This window comes from Anomaloglossus baeobatrachus, chromosome 8 (genome assembly GCF_048569485.1).
Source record: "Anomaloglossus baeobatrachus isolate aAnoBae1 chromosome 8, aAnoBae1.hap1, whole genome shotgun sequence".
NCBI lineage: Eukaryota > Metazoa > Chordata > Amphibia > Anura > Aromobatidae > Anomaloglossus > Anomaloglossus baeobatrachus.
This window is the reverse complement of record NC_134360.1, coordinates 131045197-131061882: the sequence shown is the minus strand read 5'-3', so window position 1 is coordinate 131061882 and position 16686 is coordinate 131045197. Positions and strand designations below refer to the sequence as shown.

At 41.2% G+C, this 16686-nt stretch overlaps 1 protein-coding gene across 3 annotated transcripts in view; it reads left to right on the top strand.

Moving 5' to 3' along the window:
• The window catches only part of PLA2G4A (phospholipase A2 group IVA), a 337394-nt gene that overhangs the window by 195012 nt on the left and 125696 nt on the right, over positions 1 to 16686 (top strand). For all 3 annotated transcript variants that reach the window (XM_075320930.1, XM_075320931.1, XM_075320933.1), the window contains 2 exons: positions 2862 to 3084; positions 11270 to 11384. In XM_075320930.1, the coding sequence (XP_075177045.1) occupies positions 2862 to 3084; positions 11270 to 11384 (338 nt within the window). The remainder of the gene's footprint in view (positions 1 to 2861; positions 3085 to 11269; positions 11385 to 16686) is intronic.

Below are 16686 nucleotides of genomic sequence, written 5' to 3'. Positions count from 1 at the left end.
TGCTTGATGCAAATCTAGCTGTGAAGTGTACAACTAGAGGTACCGTCACACTAAGCAACTTACCAGCGATCCCAACAACGATAGGGATCGCTGGTAAGTTGCTAGGAGGTTGCTGGTGAGCTGTCACACTGCGACGCTCCAGCGATCCCACCAGCAACCTGACCTGGCAGGGATCGCTGGAGCGTGGCTACACGAGTTGCTGGTGAGCTCACCAGCAACCAGTGACCAGCCCCCAGCGCCGCGTGGAAGATGCTGCGCTTGGTAACTAAGGTAAATATCGGTAACCAACCCGATATTTACCTTGGTTACCACCGCACGGAGCTACACGTGCAGAGAGCAGGGAGCAGCGCACACTGAGCGCTGGCTCCTTGCTCTCCTAGCTACAGCACACATCGGGTTAATTACCTGATGTATGCTGCAGCTACATGTGCACAGAGCAGGGAGCAGCGCACAATGCTTAGCGCTGGCTCCCTGCTCTCCTACTTACAGCACACATCAGGTTAATTAACCCGATGTGTCCTGCAGCTAGCTACATGTGCACAGAGCAGGAGCCGGCAGCACAGGCAGTGAGAGCGGCGGAGGCTGGTATCGAAGGTAAATATCGGGTAACCAAGGACAGGGCTTCTTGGTTACCCGATGTTTACATTGGTTACCAGCCTCCGCAGAAGCCGGCTCCTGCTGCCTGCACATTTAGTTGTTGCTGTCTCGCTGTCACACACAGCGATCTGTGCTTCACAGCAGGACAGCAACAACTAAAAAATGGCCCAGGACATTCAGCAACAACCAACGACCTCACAGCAGGGGCCAGGTTGTTGCTGGATGTCACACACAGCAACATCGCTAGCAACGTCACAAAAGTTGTTCGTTAGCAGCGATGTTGCTAGCGATGTTGCTTAGTGTGACGGGGCCTTAGGGCACAAGTGCTGCCACTGAAGGGGTGGGTGTGTGTGGGGCCCAATTTTTGGAAAAAATGGAGACTCCGCTTGGAGTAACCCTTGCTTACATTGTTTTTAAAAGAAGCCAAGATGAACAGAGCTGGGATCAGGAAAGACTTTGCTACTTACTCCGGTGTCATCCTGGGGACGGTTAATTATGGCGTATTTTTGAATGTGTTTGATGCAAATCTAGCTGTGAAGTGTACAACTGGGGCACAACTGCTGCCACTGAAGGGGTGGGTGTGTGTGGGGCCCAATTTTTGGAAAAAATGGAGACTCCGCTTGGAGTAACCCTTGCTTGATGTGTTTTTAAAAGAAGCCAAGATGAACAGAGCTGGGATCAGGAAAGACTTTGCTACCTACTCCGGTGTCATCCTGGGGACGGTTAATTATGGCGTATTTTTGAATGTGCTTGATGCAAATCTAGCTGTGAAGTGTACAACTGGGGCACAACTGCTGCCACTGAAGGGGTGGGTGTGTGTGTGGGGCACAATTTTTGGAAAAAATGGAGACTCCGCTTGGAGTAACCCTTGCTTACATTGTTTTTAAAAGAAGCCAAGATGAACAGAGCTGGGATCAGGAAAGACTTTGCTACCTACTCCGGTGTCATCCTGGGGACGGTTAATTATGGCGTATTTTTGAATGTGCTTGATGCAAATCTAGCTGTGAAGTGTACAACTAGGGCACAAGTGCTGCCACTGAAGGGGTGGGTGTGTGTGGGGCACAATTTTTGGAAAAAAGGGAGGCTCCGCTTGGAGTAACCCTTGCTTGATGTGTTTTTAAAAGAAGCCAAGATGAACAGAGCTGGGATCAGGAAAGACTTTGCTACCTACCCCAGTGTTATCCTGGGGACGGTTAATTATGGCGTATTTTTGAATGTGCTTGATGCAAATCTAGCTGTGAAGTGTACAACTGGGGCACAAGTGCTGCCACTGAAGGGGTGGGTGTGTGTGGGGCACAATTTTTGGAAAAAAGGGAGACTCCGCTTGGAGTCACCTTGCGGTGTTTTACATGACTTTAGAAGGGCGTGCCATGCCTATATCTGTGTGTCCTCCTCTTTTTCCTTGTCCAGCTGTTTTGTTTTCGCATGAGTATATGTCCTTGTCACTTTCCCATGTGTTTGTGTTGTGTTGTGAGTTGTTTGTCACCTTTTGGACACCTTTGAGGGTGTTTTCTAGGTGTTTTTCTGTGTTTGTGATTGCCTGCCATTGTTTCCTATTGGCTCGAGTTCGGTTCGTCGAACGTTCGACGAACCGAACTCGAACGGGACCTTCGTTCGGCAAACCGACCTCGAGCCGAACCGGGACCGGTTCGCTCATCTCTACTCATAAAGACTGGTTTTTTGAGTTGTTTTGAACCTTTTCAGGCATTTTTTATGACAGAGCCTGTTCTGATATTACACCCTATTCCTGTAGAGTCATATTCACATATGTGTTAAATGATAACAGGTTCTACCCTTGATATTCAATTTTTTGCATCTTGTGTTATTTTCTGACAGTGCAGAAAAACCCTGTTTGAGCACTCCTATACTCCCAGACTAGCTGCACTTATAACTTAGTGCAGGGAGAGGAGGGCAAGCCGACGTCTGAGCAGGGGCGCCATTATGTAACCTAGGGTGCCGACCTCCGCAGGCTAGGTAGGGTGAAGTGTAAGGGTGTTGACCACTCCCATTCTGCACTGCAGCACTTTTCTATTTATTTGTATGTGTGTATATATATATATATATATATATATATATATATTATATATATATATGTGTGTATGTTTTTTTTTTTTTTCATTTTGGGATATCTATTTTAATCTAAATTAATTAAAAGTGAATTTTTAAAGGGTTATTTTTGTAAGAACAAATCTCAGGTGGATTTTTTGTCTTGTAAAATGTTGTTTACTTTTCTGAATACTTTTGTCTTTTGGACTGCATTTCAGGTATATGTCAACACTTTATTCCCATCCCGAATTCCCAAAGAAAGGTCCAAAAGAAATCAATCAAGAACTCATGCACAATGTCAGTTACAGCCCCCTTCTTTTACTAACACCCCAGAAAATCAAACGCTATGTTGAAGCTTTATGGAAGAAGAAGAGCGCTGGACAGCCTGTGACTTTCACTGATGTTTTTTCCATGCTCATTGGGGAGACACTTATCCAAGATGTAAGACATTTTTGTATGTCTCTTCTATTTCATGCAACGAAAGAGAACCTGTCACCATGAAAATGGAGATCAACCTGCCGGCAGCCTTTAATCCTCTTTCTGGGATTTTCGGTCTAGTGGGCAGTCCGATCAGTGCACACATATACTGCCAGTCAGTGAGAGGACCTCCAACTGATCCAAAACTTTCCAAAAGAGCAGAGGTTTAAATGCATATAGCACAGGTTATACTAAAACGTTTTTCACAAAACTATATATGAATCCATTCTCTGCTCTATTACAGGATGCCTGCAGTCTGGACTGCTTTTTTTCATGGTGACTTGTTCCACTTTAATTTACATTTTTCCTAAAATGTAACCTACTTTCATGAGTTTTCTATTAAAAAACGGTGGGTATAATGAAGCTTCTAAGTGTAAGGTTAGGAATGTGTATATATAACCTTGTACTTCTCAGGAATTTATAGACCAATATGAGGTATATCATGATGTTGTTACGCACAGTCCAGTAATAGTTTCATTCTTTAAAATCAGAATATAGAATATAGATCATTGATTTTATTAAATCAGTTTCTCATTAATTACACTCCTTGACAGAAGTTCTGTCACTTATTCATGTTATGTAAATAAAAGCTTATAACCTGACTTTAAATTCATCCATTGGTTTTATAAATTACTCTTTTGAAAGCTGAAACCCTCCCAAATTTGGTTTAGGGTATGAAAATAAAGTTGCTGCAAAGCTGAAATATTGATCATTTAATGAACACAGAAAGGTCAGATTTTGGCAAGACAAAAGTTTTGTCGCCTTATCATATAATGCACCCAATCCTAGTTTACATCCTCACCTGTGCTCACTAAATGATCAGTTAATTAGTAGGTGTGTATAAAAAGAAACCCAGCACCCCAGACCTTCACTTGAACTGCAACTTGACATCTGACAACATGCCAAAAATCCACCCTGCGACCAAAGCCTTGATTATCAAGAGGCTAAAGACCATATCCACTGCATAGGTGGCTGGCATCTTTAATGTGTCTCAGCGTCAAGTACAAAGAATTAAAAAAAGATTTGAAGAGACGAGAAGTTTTTGACAAGCCCAGGTCCGGCAGACCCCGCAACACAACTGCTCAGGAGGAACGTTTGTTGGTTAGAAAATCCAAAGCCAGCCCCTCTTCCACTGCAGCAGAACTCCAAAAGTCCTGTTCCCCTCAAGTCCCTGTGTCAACTAGAACAGTTTGTAGGATTCTGTCTCGAAATGGTCTCCATGGTCGAATCAGTGCCCAGAAGCCAGCACTTAAACCATGTGTCATTTGCCAAGTCCCAAAGCCTGCTAAACAGATGGAAGATGGATAAGTGGCAGAAGGTAGATTTCACTGATGAATCTTCAGTTGAATTACACCAAAGCTGCCGCAAATACTGCAGGAGACCCGTATGGATCCAGAAAACAGTTAAGTTTGATGGTGGAAAGATCATGGTCTGGGGTTACATTCAGTATGGGGGTGTGCAAAACATTTGCAAGGTGGAAGGCAATATCAATAGCCTAAAATATCAAGAAGTATTGCATTCCCAATCATAAAAGGGGTCAAATTCTGCAGCAGGATGGTGCTCCATCTCATACATCCATTTCTACAACAAAGTTTCTCCTGGCAAAGAAGATCAAGGTGCTCAAGGTCTGGACAGCCCAGTCACCAGACATGAACATTATTGAGCATGTTTGGGGTAGGATGAAAGAGGAAGCTTGGAAGACAAAAACAAAGAATCTAGATGAACTCTGGGAGGCATGTAAGACTGCATTCTTTGCTATTCCATCAATAAATTGTATGAATCATTGTTAAACCGCATGGATGCAGTCCTTCAAGCTCATGGAAGTCGCACAAAATATTAAATATGGCTCTAATAGCACCACTACTTCATTCACCAATTTTATGCAACATATCTTTGTATTAGAAGTTAATTATTTGTTTGAATTTCACATTACTTTTGTGGGCGACAAAACTTTTGTCTTGCAAAATCTGACCTTTCTGTGTTCATTAAATGTTTCAGCTTTGCAGCAACTTTTTCATAACCTAAACCAAATTTGGGAGGGTTTTAGCTTTCAAAAGAGTAATTTATGAAACCAATGGATATTTAAAGTCAGTTATAAGCTTTTATTTACATAACATGGATAAGCGACAGAACTTCTGTCAAGGAGTGTATATTCAATTTACACTTAATTTTGGCTGCAATAAAATAAACAGTTGTACTCTGAAATGCTAAATCATGCAAACCATAAATATAAGAATATAGATATGCATTATTGCTAAAGGAAATCTAGGAAAAATTGAGCCATTTAGCATACTGAAATGGCCATTTCTATATCTGCCCAGTAGCCACGTCAAGGCATATCTTGTTACTGGGAACCTACACTGAACTGAAGCCTCTCTGGGTTCCAAACCTTCACGTGTATGGGCATGTAGGAACCTGCTACTGAAGAGGAAAATAACCTGTGGCTAATGAAGGAAGGCTGCACAGTACGAGGGCATTACGCCATAATCTAGACAAAAAATACTGACCACACTCCAAAAATCCAGTCTAAATATCTGTATTCTAATTAGCTCAATATGTCCTTAGTATTAATGCATATCTATATTCCTACATTCATGGTTTGCATGCTCCTAGTATTTGAGAGTGCAACTGTCTTTTTTGCTATTATATGTCATGTTCAGTTTTGCACTTGTTCAGACTACATTTTGGGAGTGCCGTCAGTCCTTTTTGTGTAATTTTGGCTGAAGTTACACAGTTAATTTAAAGTCATGCCAAATGTGTGATGTCTGTTTTCTCGCTCGCTCTGAAAAAAGAAAACATAAGAAAAAATGCCATGGTCATACTGTAGGTGTAATTTTGTACACCTTTAACAAAGGCACACACAAATGTATGGCTGCGTCAAATGCACTTCATATATAAATCTGTTTTAATTACTTAGGCATAATTCCCACCATTTAATTGGTGCATAGTAGCTAATTATTTAGCAACGTGGACAAGTGTTTAGTCATGACAGTAGAATCCTGTTAGTGTCACCACAATGACAGTCAAAGGTGTCAAATTAGAAAAATGAACTTAATGTTAAACTAGAAAGATGAAACATTCCATCAAAGTCATAAACTTCCATTTGGATATGTGATCATTCCCTAATATTCCAGGCACCCTGTCAGTTCTGAGTTAAGTGATTTTGTTACATTGAGTATCAAATCAAAGCAGTTTTATTAAAGGGATTTCCACAATTTTTTTCAAAGATTTCCAGACTAAAAAAAAAATCAAAAAAGGCATAGTCACAAGTTAAATTCCCAATCACTGCAGCACATCTAATGTTGTCTAAGGAATCTAGTTGATTCATCACTGCAGGAGAATTTATCTTTTGTGTAAGTGCTGCAGCTAATTACTTGCATAGTCAGCAAGTGACATCGACATGGGGACTTAACATGTATACATTTATTTTTTAACCATAGCAAGTTATTTTTTAATTGTATCACATTCCTTGTCTTTAGTCCATTTTTATAAAATGTTATAGCTGAGATTTTGCTTGTCTTTGCGATTTTGTGTCGTAACTGAATAAAATTCTGAAGAAGCGGACCCAAAAATGTGTGTAAGAACAAGGATTGTTTGCTGTAAACCAAAATCAAATAGTCAAAGGGTTGGAACTTCAATAATTTTGTATGTGTGCATTCATGTCTGCAAAAAGATTAAGTGAATTGAGTGAAAGGTGATTGGTGCAAAAGGGGAACAAGAAGAGAAACATGCAAAAAGTGAAATAGAAGGAAGATATGAAAAAGAAATGGTCAAAGTAGCAGACAGTTGATATTTTCCATAAATTTGCATGATGGTACACATCCAGGTCTTTTAGCCTAAATAAAAAAAAAAAAAAAAATAGTAGGACTATCTCTACAGTGCTTACTTACCAGCCATCTCCAAAAAATGGGGGGATAGATAATGGCTGCATGAACCAGTCACCAGCCAATCTTTGTACTTGTAATGCTTTGGGTGCGGTGGAGTCTAAAGGAAAATGTATGTTCTGAGAAATAGTGGTGGAGATATTTATGAATTTACTTCAATTAGGGATTGTGGTAGGCCACCCTATAAAGATTTGTTTTTAAGAAGCGTCTGAAGCAGAGTAAGGGTATGTGCGCACGTTGCTTTTTACCTGCTTTTTACCTGCTTTTTTGCTGCTTTTTCTTCTGCGCTGTTTAATGCCAAAATGGATGTGTTCTTCTATTCAAGCAAAGTCTATGGGAATTTGGGTTTCTTGTTCACACTATGTTGTTCAAAATGCTGCCTTTTTGTGGCAGAACTTTGGTCAAAAACTCAGCTTTGCAGTGCAAAACCCAAATGGCAAAAACAATTGACATGTTGCTTCTTTGAAAAGCTGAGTTTTTGACCAAAGTTCTGCCACAAAAAGGCAGCATTTTGAACAACATAGTGTGAACAAGAAACCCAAATTCCCATAGACTTTGCTTGAATAGAAGAACACATCCATTTTGGCATTAAACAGCGCAGAAGAAAAAGCAGCAAAAAAGCAGGTAAAAAGCAACGTGCGCACATACCCTTAGTTGTGGTTCCTCCTAGTTTCTTGGGGTAGAGCACTCCAGAGGATTGGTGCAGCTCGGGAGTAGTCTTGGATCCAAGAGTGGAAGATTCGGATTAGTGTGGATGTTAGTCGAATGTCATTTGCAGAGTGTAGAGAGTGGATAGGGTGATATACAGAGATTAGGGGGTGATGTAGGGGGGTGCCGCACTATGGAGAGCTTTATGGGTAAGAACAAACAATTTAAATTGGATCCTAATGTTTGGACTATAATGGACATCTGATTTATATATTGTGCATATTCTTTTTGTGTTTTTTTTTTTTGTTTTTTATTGGAGGTCTAACTCTCAGGCAGTTCACATGCTCCCACACGGATAAACACCAGGACTATTAATTTTTAGAGGGTTATTAGGAACAAGAAGAGGAAGTGGAAGTGTGTACAAGAATGAATAGCTCCTTGTATATTGCCAATCATATGGTTAATGATTCACAGTAGTGATAACAGTAGAAGGGAAATGGTAATGCTGAACCAAATCCACTGGCATTGTCAAATTAGGCAGGAAGATAAACTAAATAGACCTACATGATCCATATTTACATGGTGTAAATATATATCATGTCATCTGGCATTAATAATATCTAAACATAACTTTTTTATGCAAATAAACATCATGTAAAATACTATGAAAAAAAATATGTAAATCAACCTCTTCTTGAATAAACACTTTGTCATCCTAAGGACGTAGTTACACATTTACCGTGTTATTTGCTCTTTGTTGGGGAAGTTCCCAGCATATACAATGGGTATGGAAAGTATTCAGACCCCTTTACATTTTTCACTCTTTCATTGCAGCCATTTGGTCAATTAAAAAAAGTTCATTTTTTTCTCATTAATATACACTTTGCGCCCCATCTTTACAGAATAAAAACAAATGTAGAAATGTTTGCAAATTTATTACACAAGAAAAATTTAAATATCACATGGTCATAAGTATTCAGACCCTTTGCTCAGACACTCATATTTAAGTCACTTACTGTCTATTTCCTTGTGATCCTCCTTGAGATGGTTCTATGCCTTCATTTGAGTCCCGCTGTTTAATTAATCTGATAGGACTTGATTTGGAAAGGCACACACCTGTCTATATAAGACCTCACAGCTCACATGAATAACTCCCAAACTATGAGAAATAAGATTCTCTGGTCTGATGAGATGAAGATAGAACTTTTTGGTGATAACTCTAAGCGATATGTGTGGAGAAAACCAGGCACTGCTCATCACCTGCCCAATACAATCCCAACAGTGAAACATGGTGGTGTCAGCATCATGATATGGAGTTGTTTTTCAGCTGCAGGGACGGGACGACTGGTTGCAATTGAAGGAAAGATGAATGCGGCCAAGTACAGAGAGATCCTGGAAGAAGCCTCTTCCAGAGTGCTCTGGACCTCAGACTTGGTCGAAGGTTCACCTTCCAACAAGACAATGACCCTAAGCACACTGCTAAAATAACAAAGAAGTGGCTTCAGAACAACTTTGTGAACATTTTTGACTGGCCCAGCCAGAGTCCTGACCTAAACCCAATTGAGCATCTCTGGAGAGACCTAAAAATGGCTGTCCACCACGATTCACCATCCAACCTCATGGAACTGTGGATGATCTGCAAGAAAGAATGATAGAGGATCCCCAAATTAGGGTGTGAAAAACATGTTGCATCATTCCCAAGAAGACTCATGGCTGTACTAGCTCAAAAAGAGGGTGCTTCTACTCAATATCCATCTTATTTCAGTGATGCCTTGTATCTTTGTTTTTAATAATATTGTGTCCTTTTCGTTTTACATATACTGTTTTGTACACTTGTATTTTTGGATTAATGTATGGAGTGCACTGTTGACACCTCCCTTATTTTTCTTGTGGAGTTAGTTGTGGGGTTTTATTTTGAGGGGGTGCTGGCATGTCTTATATCTATATGGATATTAGTGTGGTGCTCTTCTATTTCTTGTTGGTACACCTACCTTCTGCTGAATGGAATAGCGGTCTGCTGAATTGTTCCTTTTGAGGGCATCAGGCATAAAAATGTCTACCACAAGGTACACATTCTTTAACAGAAGCTGACTGGTGACCTATACCACTGCAAAAGCATACCAGGTTCATACATCAGAGGTAAAAATGGGAAGATCCAATGTGTAACTTTAACGCACAATGAAAGCGTAATGCAATGTGAATTGACCATTTCTTTGTTTTTCAAGATGTTTTCTTGGATCACAATATTGATGGCTTATTCCACCCTTGGCCTTCCACTGATCAGCTCTTATCTGCTACTGCTGCAGCTGGACATTAAGGCTATGTGCCCACGCTGCGGATTTACCGCGGATTTTGCCGCGGATTTGCCGCGGATTTACCGCGGATTTTCCGAAAATCTGCAGCAGCGGCACTTCCAAGCCATTTCAATGGCATTTTGGAAATGCTGTGTCCATGCTGCGGATTTTTCCGCGGCGGATTTGCCGCGGATTTTGATCCGGAAAAATCTGCAGCATGTCAATTATTGTTGCGGATTTTGGTGCGGATTTTGGGTATAGAATGGGTGAAAACAAAAAAAAATCCGCATCAAAATCCGCGGCAAATCCGCGGCAAATCCGCGGGTGCGGATTTGCCGCGAAAGTCGCGGATTTTCATGCAGAAAAATCCGCAGGTACATTCTACCGTGGACACATAGCCTAAGCGTATACAGCCAAAACTGCATGGCTCCATACTCTTTAGTAGCTAATCTTGTTTACTGTAACTCCTCTCCCATTCACTTTTGTAACAGTTGAGCAGCACCCAAGAACATCCACTATACAGAATATGGAGCCATGCTGTCTCAACTCTGTACATTGTGCAGGGCCGCAGTGGGATAGAGCTGATTGTTCTGATCACAGACTCCCACTGTTATTATTGATGAGCTATCGTCAGGAATTCCAGGACCTCTAATGTTGTTAACCTGTGCTCATTAAGATAGTCCAACATGAGATTGTTGGCTGTCTGAAGGCCCCCATACACATTAGATTTAAGTCTGCAGAATCTGCAGTTACCAACTGGTTCAGCTGACTGTCTAATGTGTATGGTGGTGCAGGCCAACAGACGGTCTGCAGAGATGTTGATCACTTGTGTCTGACTTTGGACTGACAATCGCACTGTTTTCTCAGAGATAAGTCGCCAACAGCTGTCAGTCGGTGGCTTTTTCAATTGAGTACACAGAAGTGCTCAACCAAATGAGCGTGTGTGTGTGTAAAAATCAGCTGAGATGGCAGTTGCGGAAGCATCTTTCATCTGATAGTCATGTAGTGGGTTAATTCTTGTCTCACCTCTGATTATAATTGTCTGAAGGGGCTTATTGCGTACATGGCTCCATCTCCCTATATACTATAGACTCAGTAGGGGCTGTGCTGGATATACAATGAAAAGACCACTGGCAAAAATCCGGAGCCGTGTTTGCTGAAGAATGAGGGGGACTCCCTAGTGCTCAGCAGCCCCCTCACAGCTGATCTGTGGAGGACGAATTATTCTAGAAATATCCAGATCCTAACTCTGTTTTAATTGATTGCTATGCCCGGTCTGTATTCCAGATCTTTTCTATTGATGGTTTTTTTTTCTTGTTACAGAGAATGAGCAGCAGGTTGACAAACATGCAGGAGAAAATAAGTGACGGTCAGTGTCCAATGCCCTTGTTTACGTGTCTTCATGTGAAGCCGGACGTGTCAGAGCTCATGTTTGCTGGTAAGCTCTCTGGATATCTGAGTGTAATGCAAGATAGTCTGTGAATTGTAAAACTAATTCACACAAGTTACGTGTACACATGTACTGCTACATCACAGAGCAGAGATTAATGAAGACGGTGAATATTTCTATATTTAGTATTTGTTTCCTCTTATGATCTTTTTATTTTTTACAATGGAAGCTGTTTATGCTCCGCTTTTTGTATATATTGTGCAGATAGACATGTTCCATATACAGTAATCATAGTAAGTCGTTGTTATATTAAAATAGATTTGTTATAGACATTTAAATGGTCACTGATTCAATAAACACCCTCTGCCCTCTCAACTCCTACTAAAGCTCTAATCCAGCTTGAATGTAGTAGACTACAAGCGCACTACAAGGGGCATTGGTTTCACGACTAGTCGGCCCTCCTGGCATGCAGTCATGCCCCTGTAAGCGTGATGACGCAGGCTGTTGTAAAGAATGTTATTACTCCCACATGGGCATGACTGCATGCCTGGAGGGCCGACTAGTCGTGGAACTAACGCCCCTGCAACTAGTCACAGGCCTAATTAGCATTTCGTAAATGGTCTTTTAAAAATACTTTTTCTAAAGATCTGTTTATCTACGCTACAAAATGAAGGAACTGTAAGGCTATGTGTCCACGTTGCTTTTTACCTGCTTTTTTGCTGCTTTTTCAACTGCAGCGTTTAATGTCAAAATGGATGTGTTCTGCTCTTCAAGCAAAGTCTATGGGAATTTGGGTTTCTAAACCCCACTATGCAGTTCAAACTGCAGCCTTTTTGTGGCAGAAATTTGGGCAAAAATTCAGCTTTGCACTGCGAACCCAAATGGCAAAAACAATTAGACAAGGATAGATATGTCCACAAAACTGCTTGTGGTTCTGGGTGCACAGAGGACCTGACAGGATCCCTGTAATAGTTGTATAGCTCTTCTGCACAGAGGACCTGACAGGATCCCTGTAATAGTTGTATACTTCTTCTGCACAGAGGACCTGACAGGATCCCTGTAATAGTTGTATAGTTCTTCTGCACAGAGGACCTGACAGGATCCCTGTAATAGTTGTATACTTCTTCTGTACAGAGGACCTGACAGGATCCCTGTAATAGTTGTATACTTCTTCTGCACAGAGGACCTGACAGGATCCCTGTAATAGTTGTATACTTCTTCTGTACAGAGGACCTGACAGGATCCCTGTAATAGTTGTATACTTCTTCTGTACAGAGGACCTGACAGGATCCCTGTAATAGTTGTATACTTCTTCTGCACAGAGGACCTGACAGGATCCCTGTAATAGTTGTATAGTTCTTCTGCACAGAGGACCTGACAGGATCCCTGTAATAGTTGTATACTTCTTCTGTACAGAGGACCTGACAGGATCCCTGTAATAGTTGTATACTTCTTCTGCACAGAGGACCTGACAGGATCCCTGTAATAGTTGTATACTTCTTCTGTACAGAGGACCTGACAGGATCCCTGTAATAGTTGTATACTTCTTCTGTACAGAGGACCTGACAGGATCCCTGTAATAGTTGTATAGTTCTTCTGCACAGAGGACCTGACAGGATCCCTGTAATAGTTGTATAGTTCTTCTGCACAGAGGACCTGACAGGATCCCTGTAATAGTTGTATACTTCTTCTGCACAGAGGACCTGACAGGATCCCTGTAATAGTTGTATACTTCTTCTGCACAGAGGACCTGACAGGATCCCTGTAATAGTTGTATACTTCTTCTGCACAGAGGACCTGACAGGATCCCTGTAATAGTTGTATACTTCTTCTGTACAGAGGACCTGACAGGATCCCTGTAATAGTTGTATACTTCTGCACAGAGGACCTGACAGGATCCCTGTAATAGTTGTATACTTCTTCTGTACAGAGGACCTGACAGGATCCCTGTAATAGTTGTATACTTCTTCTGCACAGAGGACCTGACAGGATCCCTGTAATAGTTGTATACTTCTTCTGTACAGAGGACCTGACAGGATCCCTGTAATAGTTGTATACTTCTTCTGCACAGAGGACCTGACAGGATCCCTGTAATAGTTGTATACTTCTTCTGCACAGAGGACCTGACAGGATCCCTGTAATAGTTGTATACTTCTTCTGTACAGAGGACCTGACAGGATCCCTGTAATAGTTGTATACTTCCTCTGCACAGAGGACCTGACAGGATCCCTGTAATAGTTGTATACTTCTTCTGCACAGAGGACCTGACAGGATCCCTGTAATAGTTGTATAGTTCTTCTGCACAGAGGACCTGACAGGATCCCTGTAATAGTTGTATACTTCTTCTGCACAGAGGACCTGACAGGATCCCTGTAATAGTTGTATACTTCTTCTGCACAGAGGACCTGACAGGATCCCTGTAATAGTTGTATACTTCTTCTGCACAGAGGACCTGACAGGATCCCTGTAATAGTTGTATACTTCTTCTGTACAGAGGACCTGACAGGATCCCTGTAATAGTTGTATACTTCTGCACAGAGGACCTGACAGGATCCCTGTAATAGTTGTATACTTCTTCTGTACAGAGGACCTGACAGGATCCCTGTAATAGTTGTATACTTCTTCTGCACAGAGGACCTGACAGGATCCCTGTAATAGTTGTATACTTCTTCTGTACAGAGGACCTGACAGGATCCCTGTAATAGTTGTATACTTCTTCTGCACAGAGGACCTGACAGGATCCCTGTAATAGTTGTATACTTCTTCTGCACAGAGGACCTGACAGGATCCCTGTAATAGTTGTATACTTCTTCTGTACAGAGGACCTGACAGGATCCCTGTAATAGTTGTATACTTCCTCTGCACAGAGGACCTGACAGGATCCCTGTAATAGTTGTATACTTCTTCTGCACAGAGGACCTGACAGGATCCCTGTAATAGTTGTATACTTCTTCTCCCAGGCCAACTAGTGGCAATAGCATGTGCTAAATGTTTAAGTGTGAAATAGAGCATGATAAAATTCTCACCTTTATTTATTAATAAAATATAAAAAATTCCATATGCACAGATGGCTTTTTTATGATAGCACGCACAACATAATTGGCTTTTATCTCACTCTTTGCAGTAATGTACAATTTAAACCTATGATCTCTACGTCCTTCCAATGTGCCTATCTTTTTACCATGATTTCTTGACATGCTTCACCACTTTACAGCCTACTTACTCTAACTAATGACGTACATGCTTTCCTAAATTTAAACCAGTGGAATCACTAAGATAAGGAATGGTCTTACCTTGCCAGCCTGTTAATTTCCATTAAAAGTGTACAGTCCTATAAATGTCTGTTTAGGATCCAACCTAGGCTATTAGCTCTTGACTGTAATTCACTCTAAGACGTAAGCAGGAAACCAATAATAATTAGAACGTAGGAGTTGTTGAACTATTTCAGAAAACATTTACTTCTGGCGTATTAAGCAAATGATTGCAAATCTAGGAGTAGGCAATATAGTAAGTGTCTGACTAAACGCCTAATAAAAAGAAACTAGTGTAATAGCGTTCACTATATATTGTGACTGGTAAATCAGTGGTTTGCTTCTAGAATAAGAGTTGCTTCCCATTTCTGCTCACCTTCTCCACCATAAATATGGTTACTAATGTGTGTAATTACACTGAGAAACTGCATAGTATATCCTTGGTGTGTGGTCACATCATGAAGGATGGCTATACATACGGTAAGCTTATAACTGAGGTGCACTTGAATATCTTCAGTGGTATGTCAGACTTTTGTACTAGTCCATTTTAACCAGGGAGTCCCAGACTGTGTGGTATCTCATGATGGTGCATCAATCGTAGATGAAAATAATGAATGGGTTTTGGGGGATGTCTGTACTGAAACTGGGCAATGTTTGTCACTTGTATTTTTTGATTAGTATACCTAAAAGTAATCAACCTATTACCACATAACTGGTGCCCCCCATTAAAGAGCTGATCATGGTAGATATCCCAGTCAGCTTCCATTGCAATCAGTCATTCAATGATCGAAAGTTTTCATTGCGTCCATAGACCTAGCTCAGCAGTGAAATCAACAGGAATGAGTCACTTCCCATACTGAATCTATAGCTATCTATATATATAACTGCCTTATTCTGTCTGTCTGGTCTGTCTGTCTTGCTCCAAAATTGTGTCACCGTGACATTGTCACCGTGACAGTGTCCTTACAGTGACCAAAAATATACCCTTTAAAATTGGTGGAACACAAACCAGTGTGGAGTATAGACAAACAGCTAGCAGCACATACTGTTTAGCGTTTCCACTTCCGTTTTCCCGAGTGTCACATGAGCGGGACACGTGAAGTGTGGTGGAACGCAAACTAGTATGGAGTATAGACAAACTATCAGTAGCACATACTATTTAGCACCTCCACTTCCGGTCTCTCGTATATCACATGAGCGGGGTATGGAACGCTGTATAAACAGAGGCATGCGAGTTTATATATTGCACCTAAGTCTGCATGATGTGAGTGGCGCTTTACATCAAAGTTTATGGAACCACCTTATTATCTATACTCGGAGATGGGCGTTATGTCTGTGGGAGGGGTGGAGCTACAAGGAGAGAGGCTAAGGGGGGAGGGTGTAAGACTGGTCACATCCTGTCTGGTATACTATTTAAGGAGACCCCATCACATCAGGTCCCCTCCTCCTCATCATGACATCATGGCATCCTGTTGTCGCATGACATAGTATCAAGCCTCCTGATGAACCGCTGACGGAGAAACGCGTCGAGGCAAATTTGAGGCATCACTGAGACGCACATGTGACCTCCATACGATAAGTGATATTGACTACCTCTTTTGTTTGGCTGCTATCAACTCCACTGTATCTTATGTATTGGCACATTATTTAATAAGCATTTGCACTTTAGAGGACAGCTGTACCTCAGTATATGAATTGTGAATGGGACTATGTGCATTAGATTGTAGTAGCACATTGGCTCTTTAATCATATGCACTTTGCACTTCTATCCATTGATTGCTAATTTTTGCTTGTGCTTATCAACACAGAGAATAGAGGTTAACAACTAGGCTGCTATTAACTTCGCTGCACTTTTATGCATTAGCACTTTATGTGATGGGCATTTACACCTTAGAGGACAGCTGTACCTAACCGTGTGCAATGTGAATGGGATTATGTGCATTAAACTATAGTAGCACTTTGGTTCCTGAATCATATGCACTTTGCACTTTTTTCCATTGATTGCTAATATTGTGGTAGCTCTCTTGTCTATATTTATCAATATTAAGGATAGGGGGTAGCAACCAGAGGTAGTCTTGTTGGGGTATCAGACACTTTAT